Genomic DNA, 16,039 nt, shown 5'->3' with positions numbered 1-16,039 from the left:
CAGTTGACTGCGAGCCGTTTCTTAAAACAGCGATGATGGGGCTCTTTTTATTTGTTTTATGACATAGCAACTGTGTAGTTTCAATTGCTGGATATAAGGTCTGCCCGTCAGCCAAACAACTGCATTTTCATAATCCTCAAACATATTCTTTATTCTGTGAACATATTTTAAATAATAATTAGTCTAATGGACATTGAGCCTAAGAGCAGTTTTTGTCTGTTGTTGTCACTATCTTAATTTTTGTACATTATTGGGTAATATAGGACCCTCTGTACATTATTGGAAATTGGTAACTTGTCATACGTAATTAAAAGATGTTATCGTTGGTTTGGTTGCTGAATGAACATACCGCTTCATTTCCAAACGCAATGCTATTGTGCGAAAATATTTCTCGATTATATTACTTACAGGTAGCTTTCGAAAATCGTTTTTCATTTCTTGTTGAAACTTACGCACATATACCACATATATATTTTGAATCTTCGCTCGTAAGTAACACTTTTTCACTTTACAAAAGACAGTGTTAACGTGTCTACAGCCTGTCGAAGTTTACCTCTTTTCATTTCAGTTTGGCGCCAAAAAATGGCTCTAAGCACTATATGATTTAACATCTGAGGTCATCAGTCCCCTAGCCTTAGAACTAATTAAACCTAACTAACCTAAGGACATCACACACACCCATGCCCGAGGCAGGATTCGAACCTGCGACCGTAGCAGCGCGGTTCTGGAGTGAAGAGCCTAGTACCGCTCGACCACAGCGGCCGGCTCAGTTTCGCTCCAAATTTGCACCTAGTTTATTAGCTTTCTCCACTGTCCCTCTCTCTTTCCTTGTGTATCTGTGAGTCTGTGTGTGTGTGTGTGTGTGTGTGTGTGTGTAACCATTTCCTTTAGTGTGTTAAGTACTCTGCCATCGCATATTGCAGTGAAGTCATTTATAGCATGTTTTCCATCAGTTAATGTCTACTGTATGTGGAAATTTTCTTCCGCTGTAAGTTATTAGTATAGGCGGAGGTTGGGCTTCACGGTTTTTAAATCTGTTTATATTTCAGTTTTGTGGTTGCCATGGTCTGTTAAGTGGAAAAAAGGAAAAAAGGAAAATATTTTGTACTATGAAATTTTTTAATATGTGAGTATGTGCCATTTTGTTTTGTGAATGGGTGCTTGTTTGTTATGTCTTGTGTGTGGTGTGAGTGTGTGTGTCATGTTCTTTGAGTTGTACAAGATCTTGTGTATAAGTGGTGAATTCATTCTTTGCCCATTTACATATTATCTTGTTAATTTCCTTAGTGTATTCAGCGCCTGTGTGCAGCTCTTTTTGTTTATGGTTGCTCTGTTTAATCTGTGGAGATCACTCGTTTCTATTTCATCAAGTGGTTTGACTGACTGTGACTGGTGCAGCTGTTTTATGTGTGTTAATGGTTCATCACTCAGGAATGCCATTGGCAGAGTACATCCAAGGTCTTTGTTCTTTTGGTTGTTCATGAAAATGACGGCTGAGATCCCACTAATTTGTGATCCCATTGAGAGTCTTCCATGTTGTGAATATAATTCTTTGTTGAACACAAAGTAATTTTGTGCTGTTATGGTCCTGTGTGTGGTTGCTATTCAATATGTGGGTGCCTACTACGTTACCTTGTTCTTTTCGTTCTAGTGTAATGATGTTCATTGTGTCATCTACTGGAATGCAAGTATACTTTGATATGACTTCAAGTGGTATAAGGCTTACTGTGTCTCCAACGTCTATATTCTTCATCCTGTTTGTTAATACATTTGTGTTTTCCATGCCACTATTGTTTTCAAAAGGGTATATTTTCTGTAGTAATGTGTGTGCTGGGCTAGATGATGTGATGCAAAATTTCTGAACTTAATGACTGGTCTTAAAGGAATATGTTGTGTGTGCATTTTTGATATGGAATTTAGAATGGGGGCCTTTTGATGTCCCAGTGTCTTTCTTTCTGTCTGGTCTCTAGTGAATGTATTTTTAAAGCTTTTCCGACTTTGTTGAATGTTAATGTTGTTATTTGCTGTTAAATCGGTGTTTATCTTCGTGATGTTGCTCTTCAGAAAATCTAGTGTTTTGTCTATGCACTCCTTTTCTTTCATGATGACCATCTTACTGCCTTGTCTCCTTTGTTGGTATAGCATTGTGTTAGGATTGTTGAACCTTCTTGGCTGTAAATTCTTCAGATATTCTACTACTTGAGATCACAGTGGATCTGTGCATTTCCATCATCTGTGTTATTTCTACAGCTGCTAATCTTTTTATTGAAGTTTTCATAAAAAATTTATGTGTTGAGTCCTTTCTCCAATATAATGTGTTCAGTCTCTTTTATAAGGTCTTCCTGGGTTTTGTATGGCATGTGTGTGTTAATGCTGTGTGCTGACGTTTTTCCTGGTACATACTTTCATTATTTTGTGATATTACTGTTTTGCAAATTATATGATTCACTTGATGATTCTCTGCAGTGGTGTTCTTATGCTGTTTATCATTGTGTTGAATTTTTGCTTTGTTTCTCCTGTTTTTCTTGCATTATCTTTTGTACGTGTGCCTTTCCTCTTTCTATTATTTTCTCAAAGTGAGCTGATATTATGGAAGATCTAGATGCGTTATGTAATGTTCAGTGTTGAGCGACTGCTTTTTAGCATGTAGTTCCTACTTATTTGTTTTAACTGCATCAGTTCCAACTTCCTTTCTACTTTTCTTGCTGGAGATTACATGCTATTCACAGACAGTTTTGCAGTCTAGAATTACACTATGAGCTAGACAATTTCCATCAAACTTTATGTTGAAGATTATCATCTATAAATTTATGAAGTGTATTTGTTGTAGAGCTTGCTGCAGAATGCCTGGCTAAGTGATGGCTAGGTGATGAAGTATCGATCATTTGGTTCTGCAGCTCTTCTGGGTACTGTGTTTACTGGTTGCTCATTACAAGGTGCACCTGTTACCCAAACTCCGGTTTCTTCATAGAAACTCAAACATGTATGAGCACTTTTGTGCCATCACCAATGGGTACTCTTTATTCAGTTCTGCAAAATGTAAATTGGATCTAAGTAATGTTTATTCTGACAGAAACTGGGCCCAGACACAAGTTTCCTGTACATTATTGGATACTGTTGGCTTGTAATCTGCAATTAAACGACGTTACTGTGAATACGGTTTGTGAGTTAACAAATCACTATCTCTAAATGCAAAAGTATTTCGATTTGATACTGAAAATCCCCTCTATAAAAATCTACATGGATTCTTCAACAGAGTATCAATAATTATGCCATGTTCCTTGGATTTCGAAAAGTATTTGATACAGTTCCACACTGTTATTCAGCGATAAAATACTAGGTTACCCAGTATAGGACACAGTTTGTGGCTGGATTCAGAATTCCTTGCATACAGAACTCAACACGCCATTCATAGCAGAACAGAACACACAGATGTACCAGTAATTTCAGGAGTGTCTCAGATGAGTCAAGTAGGGCCATTACTGTTATTGATCTGTTGAATAACATCATATGCTCCATGAGGCTTTTCATGTATAATGATGCGGTCTATAGCTGCAACTCCAGAGAAGGCTACGATCAGAAAGAGGAAATCTGTGTGGTAAAATATATATGCCAGCACGACCCAGTTATCTTTCAACTTTAGTCTAGAAACCTTATTCTCCTCAAATACTGTTTTGAGGGTGGTCAGTAGGGGTTTCGGTGGTAGCAGCACATGTTGTTTAGTCATCCTGCATAATTAATGGGTCCGAGTGACTTTCTGAGTAACAGTCAGTGGTGCAGGGTTCTTATTAGTAAATTTGATATTATAACTACTGAACTTTGTGTGTGTGATCAAAACGATGTTATCAACCTTGTACAAGTAAGTTCACTAGCACAATAACGCAGAATGCTATCCAAAGGCCACGCGTTAACGTTCCTTTCCTGCATGGTCAAACAGTATTGCTAACGAAATCCCACGCTATATGTTGTTTGGAGCATGTGGACGACGGCATTTGATGCCGTTTTTTTACATCGCATGAAGAAAATAAACATTTACAGCTCTGCAAAAAAAAAAATCATTATCATCATCATCTGCATTCATAGATTAGGTTTAAGGAAATTGTTCTGACTTCAGCGTCTTATCACCATAGCTTCGTGGGGCAACCTGCATTCCCTTTTTGGGTATATATTGCAAAACATTTTTAGTACATCTTTCTTGTTCAAGTCAATCTACATACTGCTTAAGTCTTTTTGTATGTCTCATTTTCTCCTGTTATTTCAAATATTTTAAGCTCATTTATAAAATCTTCGTTTCTTATTCTGTAGTTTAGTTTAAATTCTTTAACTGCTCTGAAGAATTTCATTTCTGCCATCGCAGTTTAGTTTATGTCTTCAATGTTTGCTATCCAATTTGCTGGTCTGTAAAGCAGCACTGGAGAAGATAGTGTTTTATAGAATTTCAGTAATGTTTCTTTGGTTGTCTTTTTGTTTAATTTTGTTTTTATTGTTTCGCAAATACCCTGACGTTTTACTGTTTTATTCTTTATTATAATAAAAAGATATGTCACAGCTCAAGTAGTCAAAATGACCAATTTTCTCAATAATTTGGTTTCTGCTCCTATTTTTGAGTGCACCTGTTGTTCCCCTCAGGAAACATTATTTTTGTCTTTTTTATAGATATTTTAAAATTATAATTTTGGTCTGTTAGCTTTAATTTTTAAATATTTCTTTGTTATTCTTCATCCAAAGCGGTTGTCATAGTTTGTTATTCAGCATACATAAATCTTTTTACATGATGTTCGTATCTCATTTTAAGTCTCTGTTGTTTTGTATACCCTCATTCCGTTTTTTAATCGTATATATTTGAATAATTTTATAGAAGGATGCAACCTTATATAATTCTGTTGGTTATTTATACCACTCTTTCTTATTTTCTTCCTTGCTTTTATTAAAACTTTAGTTTTATTGTATAAGCTTCTTATCAGATTTCACAGAATCCCATTTTCTTGTAATAATAGCAGAAGCTTTACCTTGTTTAATCAGTCAAACGCCTTGACAGAGTCAAATAGAAGCAGTATGTGTCTCATTATTAAATTATCTTATTTTATTAATCAATACCTACAAACTACGTTTTATCCATTGTTGGTTGTCGAAATCTAAATCCACTCTGGTCTTTAGTTGACTGCTTTGGCGTTGGTCTCAGCCTTAGAAATAAAGTTTTTGTATTAACTTTATATCCAACTGTTTAAACACTTATTTTCCAATAATTAATACAGTCTTTTCGACCTCCTCTCTTAAAATTTGATTCCTGGCGGCTATTGAATAGAGTTCCAGTATTCTAGCTTTCATCCAGCATAAATTTAAGAAAAGTAAAAGCTTAGATTAGTGGGAGTTCTGCAGTATTTTAATATCTCACTGTCAGTATCGTTTACACAAACTGCAATTCTTCTGTTCAGTACATTTACACCTTTCCTATATTTCTCCTTGTTCCATTAAGTTTTGATCATACCACATTTTTTGCAATGTTCTTCCCATTTTTGTTCGTTGATGGTTCCAGTGTTTAATACATCTTTTTCTTGTCTGTTTAAATATTTAGTTGTTTTATAGCTAATTTCTTTTTGTTCATGAAAGTCATTTTCAATATTATTTACATCCATTTCCCAATATCGTCTGTGTGCTTCTTTACACTCTCTTTTAAAAACTGCTCTGTACTGGTTATATTCTACTCTTAATTCGGGCAGTATTTTGTATATGTTTTAGAAATCCTTCCTTTTTCTCCCTTGTTGCTTTTTCTAACTGTTCATTCCATTTTCTTAATACCTTCTTGTTGTATCTTTTAAATGCTGTTCCCAGTGCATTACAAGCTGTCTCCTAAACAGTATTACTCATTGTCTACCAGTCTTCACTAATAGCATCAGTGGTTGGTTTTATTAGCAATTGTTCATTTAGTCTCTTTTTGTATGATGTTTAAACACTTTTATCATGTGTTAAGTGTATTTGGGCTGCCATTTCTTTATTTCTGTAAGTGTTGTAACTCCTTCTCCATCTTATTAAAATTACTGAAGGACATGTTGCTTCCTCGATACACTCTTTTATTTGTTGTCAGTGAGAATACTTTTTTGGTAAGTCACACGTAATCAAATAATGACATTTGATCTCCAATGTACAGTCTATTCATGTGGATATCGATTTTCTTAAAATGTGTTGGTAATTTTCAAATTATTAAACTAGTGAATCGTCTGTATTCTTGTCCATTTTCATTTAAAATGTTGTCCCCTTCAGTGCCAATTTAGTTATAGATGGTTCCCTAATCTTGTGTTTAAATCTGACAGTAATATTATAAGCAATTTTATTTTGCTTATCTACTTCGTTTCACAAATAGAATGCAATTCTAATGTTTTCTGTTCCTTTCCTTTTTCTATATATATTACTACTACTGTCATGTAGCCACTGTTGTACTTTAATCTTACAGTCATCATACGTTCATTAATAAAGATATATGAGTCTATTTTATGTGCCTATATTTTTTTCCAAGGTGTCCACTCCCAATTGAGCTCTGGTTTTCTCCGGAATTTCACTGTAAAACATCATCATATCATTAATCATCTTTCATTATTTTAACTCTTTCTTCGTTTCTGTTGCAGCTAGTATATCTATGTCCTTGTCTTCCATTTCTTTAAGTAATTCAGTTTCTTCGTTGCCGAGCCTACTAACATTGTAAGTTGCTGTATTTAAGCTGTCCTGATACCATATTTTTTCTTCCTTTGCCTTTGCGTGCTGTAGGTAACATAACACTTAGTCGTCTAGATATTTATCTACTGAAGATTGTAAGTGGTTAATTTTTTTCTTTTTGCAAGTAGAGTTTACTGGCCTCGAGATACACCTCTGTTCCGGGGAACAAGTAAATATAATTTCGGGTGTTCTTTCCCTGGAGAAGATACCTTCATTGCAGCTGACGAACTTAACCTATCCATTGTAGGCCAATTTTGCTTCCACTCAACTCTTCTTATTCAGAAATCTAGCGAACTATACTTCCCTGGGAAGGACATCTGGATCACTGAATACTGTGCCCACCTACCACGACAAATTGAGGCCAAAAGGGCGATGCAATAATGAATAAATAACTTAAATATGATTTGTTTGTTTGAAGTAGGGAAGCATAATTGAGAATTAGAATATTGTGTTGACAGAGTACGACGCCAGTGAAGACCCATGCGCCTACAACCACCGTGGCCCAGCCAATTTCACCCAACAGGAAGTGATTACGTTCGCGGATTTTCTGCTGAATTTCGGCGACGACCTGCTCTTCTATTCCAATTTCCACGCTTACTCTCAAGTGCTCATATTCCCATATGGGGTTCCGAACGTGACTGCGGACAATTACGACGAGCTGGTGGGTATATCATTCATTTATGTGATCTTTGTAATTATACAAAGAATTTATTCATTAAGGCTGACTACGTGAAACTTTCAAATACCAAGGTTTTTTTTTTTCCTCAGGCCATTCGTTTTAATTGAGAAAAATAATTTTCAACTTTGAGACAACTCTCTCTAGCAGGGATAAGATGGATACATTTCCATCTAGTTATACTGATTCAGGTATCCCACGTATTTCGTAAATCCGTGCTTGTAACTTAGTCAGTGTTCAACCTTCTATAACTTTGATTTCGACGCGTTTTTAGAGACATTAACCCTCTTTAATCGTACATGTGTTGAGACTTCTACACAATGACGCTCTTTAGCATTAGTATTTTGGAACACACATTTTAGCAAACAGCATTGCAATGTTTTAATATTGCAAGAAACCTACCAATACGGGAGGAAACACTCTGTTCTGCTAGAAGGACTACGATACAGAAAATCGAATCAACCACTCAACTCTAAACTATCAACCGATATTAAGAAACCACTCAATAAAATATCACAATCTTATGTATATGACAAATAGGTGGGACTGTCAGGGATTCTTGAATACCATGAGCAGGAACAGCGTGAGGTAGCATTAACATTTATTGATATTTCCAAAGACTGGACTCCCGAGTCGTTCTTTTGAAATTGCGTTTCGTATGTGGAGTTCAATTTTTCTCGTTTTTCCGTCTATATCTCTTTATCTTACAAGAAACTACGTGTGATGTGCTGCTATGCAGTGCATATTATTGAATCAGATGCAACTGGATTAGGAAAAAGTGAAGTGCAGTATAGATAAAAATAATTAAGTTGGAAGTGCCATTACATCTGTAACGTTCGTAGTAGTAACAAAACATTGGATAAATATGTAAGCGCTGTGACTTTCCAAAGTACGAATGAAAGGGAAGAAAGTGCACAAATCAAATGGAGTCCACTAGCAGCGTTCGTTAGAAATGAAAGTTACCAGCAAGTTGCAAAGGCATGATACCCGAATGAAATATAGAATAATGTGAAGAAATTTGAAACTGTTGCCTAAAGGACAAGCTGGTAGTATACAGAACGAAATCTCCCAAATGTGTGAGTATGATAGAAAAAAATGGTTCAAATGGCTCTGAGCACTATGGGACTCAACTGCTGTGGTCATAAGTCCCCAAGAACGTAGAACTACTTAAACCTAACTAACCTAAGGACATCACACACATCCATGCCCGAGGCAGGATTCGAACCTGCGACCGTAGCGGTCGTGCGGTCCCAGACTGTAGCGCCTTTAACCGCTCGGCCACTCCGGCCGGCAGTATGATAGAACTACGAACTAGCGTCATAGTAATATGACATTATCTGTTGTGGTGTAATAGATTTTCCAATGCTGTGGACATGGAATACTGAAAGATTTATGCTGAAAGAAAGCTGCAGATTTGGATTAAATATAGGCTGTGATCAGGGGATCCTCCATGAGAAAAGCTGTGTTTACTTATTTATTCAATTTTTACTCAAATGTTAATCTGTATCGGCAAACAGAGATCATAGAATATGTTATTCATAAAATATTTTGACAAAGAGCAAGTCAGAGTAATGAAACATCGAACCATCGAAAGCTGCACAGAAAATAGCACTGAAGATAACAACAATAAAATATATGGAATTAGAATTCACATTATTTTCAATATTTTGTGAAAGCCTAGGAAAACAAAAACCAGAATGGTGTCCTGTTTCTCGCGAGAATATAATTTCCTGTAATATTCAATTTCAGAAATGTATATGTTTCAATGATGCTTGTGTAGTCAGTAAAAACAGAGCATTAGAGTATCTAAAATAGCTGGAGACACATTAAAACGCAGCTCTGACAAAGAAGTGATTCTAATGTAGATCCTAGCTTAAGACCTCACTTTTAACCACTTTAAAGTACCATCTGTTCTCTGTTGCTCAAATGAGATTCATATATCTGAATTCCTTACTCCTATTTTCAGTATACTCTGATTTGTTTATATCTTGATTACATAGATAAAAGCAATTACGATGGCACGGGGGGGGGGGGGGGGAGGAGGCGGGATGATAACCAGAATCTGCAGTTGTTGATGAACATCATTCACTATTTCATGCAAGGAACCTATATTGCCTACTCAGTTAAGGAGGTATGCATAAAATCAAACTGAAAATCTCTCGGTGAATTGTGCTCAAGGAAATAGGCAGCTATGGTGTTATACAGTGGTCTTTTGAAGCTTTTCTGATTCGTATATGATACTGCAGTGAGTTAATCTGCAGTTAACATCGTTTCATTTTTTATTTAGTACCTTCAACAATGAATATTTAAATCTCTCTGAGAAAATATCTGTCCTAAGACTTATTTTGCGCAGGTATACAGCTATGAAAGAGGCAAAAATAGTAATTTATTTTTGTTGTGAGCTACTCTAGAAATTTCTCGATAGTGTTGTAAAAACTAATGAAATTCGCATTTTGTTTTACACGATATTCTGATGCCTGTATATATGCTGTTCACTTGATGGGATCTGGCCCGGTTTGCTACATTTCCATTGTGAGTGTACGAGTTCAGAACTTTGATTTTCCCGCGCAAAATAGAGACGATAGCACTGCACCACTGTAGACATTAAAGGAAGAGAACTTTATACGCATGCTTGAATTTTGTCCCCGCCTTCCAGCGCGTCAGTCGCTGCTCGTCGGTCGCTGAGTGAGGTGCTACAAAACGTGTTCGTCGGATTACCGATTCTCTCAAAATGACCGAACGTGTTGAGCAAAGATACTGCATCAAATTTTGTCAGAATCTTGGTGATTCTCAAATCGAAACAATTCGTAATATTCAGGAGCTGTTTGGAGAAGATGTGATGCGTGTAACACAAATTAAGGAGTGGTTCAATCGATTCAAAAATGGCTGCACATCAGCGGAGAGTGACCAGCGTTCTGGCAGATCCTAAACTGCTCAGAGTGCAGCTGCTGTTGAGAGGGTGCAAAATTTGGTGATGGCAGATCGTCGTTTGACCATGTGAGAGATTTCCCAAGAGGTTGGAATGAGTAAAGATTCTGCACATGCAATTTTGCGTGATGATTTGAACAAGCACCGAGTGGCTACGAAATTCGTGCCCAAGTTGTTGTCGCCGGAACAAAGAGACCTCTGTTTTGACGTTGCACAGGACCTTCTGGACACCACCAACACTGATCCTGGGTTTCTGAGCGCTGTGATAACTGGAGACGAGTCATGGGTGTATCGGTATGACTCAGAAACAAAAAGACCGTCTTCACAATGGAAGCATCCCGAGTCTCCAAAGTCGAAGAAAGTGTGGCAGGTGCGAAGCAAAATCAGGGTGATGCTAACTGTCTTCTTTGATGTCCGTTGAATTGGGCATCACGAATACGCACTGGAAGGCCAAACAGTGACAAAGGAGTGCTATCAAGACATTCTCCAGCGAGTCTGTGACGCAGTTAGGCGCAAAAGACCAGACATGTGGACGGCGAAAAACTGGCAACTGCATCACGACAACGCCCCCGCACATTCATCCTACATGATCCAGAATTTCTTGGCCTAATACGGAATTACAGCCGTTTGCCAACCTCGCTACTCTCCATACATGGTTCCTTGCGACTTTTGGTTGTTTCCAAAATTGAAGACGCCACTGAAAGGATCCCGTTTTGAGAGTAGAGAAGAGATAATGTGGAACACGACGACGGAGCTGAACACCATTAGAAAAGAAGTCTTCGAGAGATGTTTCAAGTGGTGGAAGGATTGGTGGGCTAAGTGTGTGCAAGCACAAGGGGCCTAATTTGATGGGGATTAGGGTCCCAACCCCCTCAGATATTCGAAATATTTATTCTGGCCAAAGGTCGATACTTTTTAGATAGGCCTCGTATAGTACGCTAGGACTCGCTCTCTTCCCATTGTTTCAACCTCAGTGATAAGCAGGGACACAGCTGTTAATATAAGATACGTTCTTATTCACGAATTGTTTTACAAAGCGCACAAAGTGCCCACGAGCTATGGCCGTTTGTTGGTCGAGTCGTACATCTGCTAGCTCCAGTGTCTCTAGGCCGTCTGGTTCATCCGTTCCCTTCGACCGCTCAATGGTATCCATATGCACAAAGAACCTGGGCGGTAACGTTAGGCGCACCCAGAGTTACATATCTCCACAGCGGGAAATTATACTGGGCAAATTGACATGTCGAGTCTGCAAGATACCAGTAGGAGTGGCAAAGTGAGTAGCATAACTCAGGACTGTATTGTTCACACTGTTTCATCTGCCACTGTTGTGTTTTTTGTTCCTTAGTGGAAGTCAGATATCATGAAATGCAGTGAAAGTGTATGGTTGTCTTGTATTTTCTGACCCGTCAGTATGCACTACCTCTTGCCATTTGAAAAGCCGAATAAATAACTATAATGCATCTGTGTTAGTGATGTAAATATATTGCATACGTTTGTTTTCTTTTATTTCTGAATACCTCTCAGTCCCAGGACCCAGTACCTCATCTTCTAAATTCCCATTAGTAATATCATCCACACAGCCCCTATCTGGTGGTTGCGCTTAGGTAAAATTTAGAGTTCAATATCAATGAAACAGGGAATTAATTAAAAGAAACATGTAACGTTTACCTTACCGAGTAGTGCACAACAAGATCATTCTGAGACCTACAGAATGTTTACAAGTATATTAGACATCTTTGTTACTGAGTACAATAACAAAAAGTCGACTGTGTTCATACATATGTGATCGAATTCACGGAACATCTATATTAATGTAAGTCTTCAAAGTACTGTGATGAAATATACTGAGACAAATTTAACACCATGTAATTTGTCCAGTACAAAAGTTAAATTACGTACAGTCTCCACTTGCGGCTGTGTGTAAAGTTCAGAATTGTCATTATTCTTTAATGGACCATATTACACTTCATATAAGTCGGTTTAAATGAGTTTTACGAATTTTAAGTCACTTTAAATGACTTTCAGGTATACTCATCTTCTCTCACTTACATGGAATATCAGAAGACATTTAGAGACAGCTGTTACTTCATTAATGGACTGTTGATGTGTAAGTTTCGTAACCAGTCATTGTTCGATGGAAGTAAAATCTAAATTTTTCTTTCCAGTACCAACTGGCTGAAAAGGGTCGCGATGCTCTGAGGGTCAGATATGGCACGGAGTACACCATTGGTACCACACAAGAAGTTTTTGGTAAGTGTCAGATAAGAAGATAAATATTTGATTATCGCCTTGCTAAGAGCCAGTCTCCGCTCCTTTGAAACAAAGTATGTAATTCCTGATGAGAAGTGGCTTAAGTAGTGTCGAAGGCGGTTGAGATTTTTATATCAAGTGAATTTGTAAGAGACGGATCACATTCCCCATACGTCACAAAACAGGTCAAGGCACTGTTACAGAAGCATGAAAAAAAGCATACCAGATTTAAAAGAACGGAACATTCCTAAGATTGGAAACGGTTTTCAGATGCTCGTAATTTAGATCGGACTTCAGTGCCAGATGTTTTTGATAGTTTCCTCAATTTGGCAGAAAATCCATAGAGAATGTGGTCGTTTGTAAAGTAAAAGTGGCAAGACGACCAGTACCTTCACTGTGCTGCACAGTGTTAGTGTCACTGAAACGGTGTCACTAATTCCTTCACCAAAGAAGATGCAGTAAATAGCACAGAATTTAAATCACGAGTGATTTAGCAAAGCAGCTTAGCTACTTAATGAAGCAAGTCTACCGGTCCTGTCTTTATACCAAATAGAATCCTTTCGAGGTCTGATGAAATTTTCATTTTTGGCGATCACTTACGTACAACCGTTCTCTCAACGAAAGATCCGTACCTAATTACTGAAAAGTTGCATGGGTCACTTAAAAAAAGGAAAGAGAAAAAGACTTAATCCTCTAAATTAAAGGCGCACACCACTGACATCGATTTGCAGTATAATTTTGGAACATATAACTTACAGTGTTTGAATATTGTGAAAGAGGTCGAAGAAAACGACGTACTGGCACACAACCACCACGGATTCAGAAGACATCGTTCTAATGAAACAAAATTGGCTCTTTCTTCACACCCATCGCGGGATAAACTAATATACGAGTTCACCGCCAAGAGATGTCTACCATCCGCCGTGACATCCTCTGCCAATTGGCGTCATGGAGATGCGGTATGGGGGAGGGGTGGTGGGGGGGCACTTGGTCAACACACCGCTCTCCCGGCTGTTTAGCAGACTTTCCAAAGCGTGGAGCCCCTGCCACTCGGTAAATTAGCTCCTCAGCGGGCATCTCGAGGCTGAGTGCACCCCGACCAGTCCTCTCACCAACAAAAATCGTAGGCAGCACCGGAATCGAACCTGTACCCTCTGCATAGCATCCATATACCTTGACTCCTCAACTGCGGAGGCGTATTCGGAGATACAAACTGGGAAAATTATTTCATGCACCTTTAGATACGCAACTAAACTTAGTCCACCTGCTCAGTGGGCAGATGAAGTAAATTCTGTTGCCTACCTTCATGAAATATTTTCGAGGCAACTTTTATTATGCCCATCCTGTATAAAAGGATGATAGCAGAATTTTACTGCAGTCTTTCTAGAATGTAACCTCTTTCAATTAATCCGACGGGATTATCGGAAAACCACGGCCCGTTTCTTCCAAAAATTTCCATTACATATCAGTGATCATATCTCATACACTTCATATGCGTTATGTCGTTCTGATATTACCCTAGCAGCGTGTCTATAAATTCGTTTTACGTCTGTTGTAATTCCCAGTTCTCAGGACACCAAACGCTGGAATAGTAGTCTGGAATTGGTCACATTGTCATCATCTACCGAGATCTCTTGCGAATGGGCTGCTCTTTCCCAGAACCCTCCAAGCAAATCTATGTTGTCTCTCCGACTAATCTAAAACTCTTGTGTGTTCCCATCATTTCATACCGCCTTTTGATGTTAGCCCTAATTACTTATACAATATGATGTGCTAAAGATCTAAGGATTCTTTTTCTTTGTTATTGGCATTATCTTTCATTTATCCACATTTGGAGACAACTGTCATTAATTATATAGAAATTTTTTCCCCTAGACAACTTCTTCAGCATTTCCATGGGTCATTGAGCGTCGTAATCTTCTTGCAAACACAACTGCGTTCGCTACTGGGTTTTATTAGCAGCTGACAGGGTAAGAAAAACTGATGTATGTTCACCAAAAGCAATTGTACGAGCACAAAGGGAACTCAGCAGAATGTAAGTTGCTCCACAAGGTCATGGGGATGGGCAAGAACGTTAGTTGACGACGTATTGCTATGACTGCATTGACAAAGGACTTATGGGGCATCTTCATGACTGTCCTGCTGAAAGCAGTCCGCAGACAATCCAGGTATCTCAGCTTTCCTTGTGTCCATTCTCATAAAACGTTTGAGGTCAGTTAACCCTTTTTATTGACTTTGTTACACGTTACCCGTACAGCGTTACGCCATTTTCAAACGCTCTACAGTAAAATGCGTACACATGAGGAACATGTATAGACATCAGACAGTAGTAAATACACCGTGGCAAGCGAATGCAAACTAACACTTACCGAATATGTGACACAAACTGTCTTATGGACCAACAAGTGGCAAAAATTAATCTGTTCAACATACGAAGTTACATACTATTTTGTCATTGTTAACGTCGTGAGAAGTAAGTGCAAACTGATTGGAATGTTCCCACGAAAACCTTAAGAAATAAATTCGGACAGAGTGCATTTAACGTATGGTGACTATTATATGTACTATTTTGGCACTACAAAAGTAATTTACGTTTTGTGATCATCATATAAATATAGAATAACAAATATTCCCGATAGCTTGAATTTTTTTTCTCTATGTGCTGTACTCCCGAAAGCCAAACTTTTTTATTCTCTTCTTACAACGCTGATAAAAAGTACGGGATAGAGATCTGTTACCTGTTGACTTTGCAGTCAACCTGTGCAACCAAATGGCAGAGAATCACTGCCGCTTTCTCCTTCTTCCAGGTCCAACGACGGGCAACAGCATCGACTGGATGCAAGGTGTGGTCGGCAAGAGGTACAATATGGTGTGGGAGCTGAGGGACAAGGGCCAGTACGGCTACTTGCTGCCAACGGACCAGCTGATCCCCACGAGCGAAGAGGTCTGGGACAGCGTCGTCACCGTGCTGGCCGGCGTTCTCGCCTCCTCCACAGCCAGCCCCTAGCCTCACTAACACGACACCTGTACACCGTGCAAATAAAGCAGCTTACTACAGTCAGTCTGCGTCTCGTTATATTGCGTGAATGCTTGCCTTCTTTTTATAGGAAATACGTAGTTGAGTTTTATGTATGTAGTCTTCCTCAGCGCTTTGGAAAAGGTTATTTGTCCGATCACGAACAGGCATTCAGCTTCTCAGTCAATGCACTCACAGATATTGCTGATACAGAAGATACATAAAATGTGCAGATACGAAGTTATTTGTAAAGGAAAAATATTATTTCTTTATGTCACATGAGCATTGTAACATTTAACACTAGAATTGACATTTTTAATTTATGTGAAGTCATTACATTTAACAAAATATGGAAATAATCCAATTTTCTGTTGTAATCAAACATTTGTGTAAGTCAAACTTAATGTAACTGAGAGGAAAAAGGAAATTACGTTCGGTCATTTAGAAGTGTCATATGT

General features: G+C 38.2%; 1 protein-coding gene across 1 annotated transcript in view; it reads left to right on the top strand.

The window, feature by feature from the left end:
* LOC124788832 (zinc carboxypeptidase-like) overlaps positions 1-15,572 on the top strand; it is a 119,303-nt gene extending 103,731 nt beyond the window's left edge. Inside the window, exons 8-9 of the mRNA XM_047256114.1 lie at positions 7,170-7,376; positions 15,373-15,572. Of these exons, the coding sequence (XP_047112070.1) occupies positions 7,170-7,376; positions 15,373-15,572 (407 nt within the window). The remainder of the gene's footprint in view (positions 1-7,169; positions 7,377-15,372) is intronic.
* The last annotated feature ends 467 nt before the right edge of the window (positions 15,573-16,039 follow it).

This window comes from Schistocerca piceifrons, chromosome 3 (assembly GCF_021461385.2).
Source record: "Schistocerca piceifrons isolate TAMUIC-IGC-003096 chromosome 3, iqSchPice1.1, whole genome shotgun sequence".
Classification (NCBI taxonomy): Eukaryota; Metazoa; Arthropoda; class Insecta; order Orthoptera; family Acrididae; genus Schistocerca; species Schistocerca piceifrons.
This window is presented reverse-complemented; position numbering and strand designations above follow the sequence as displayed.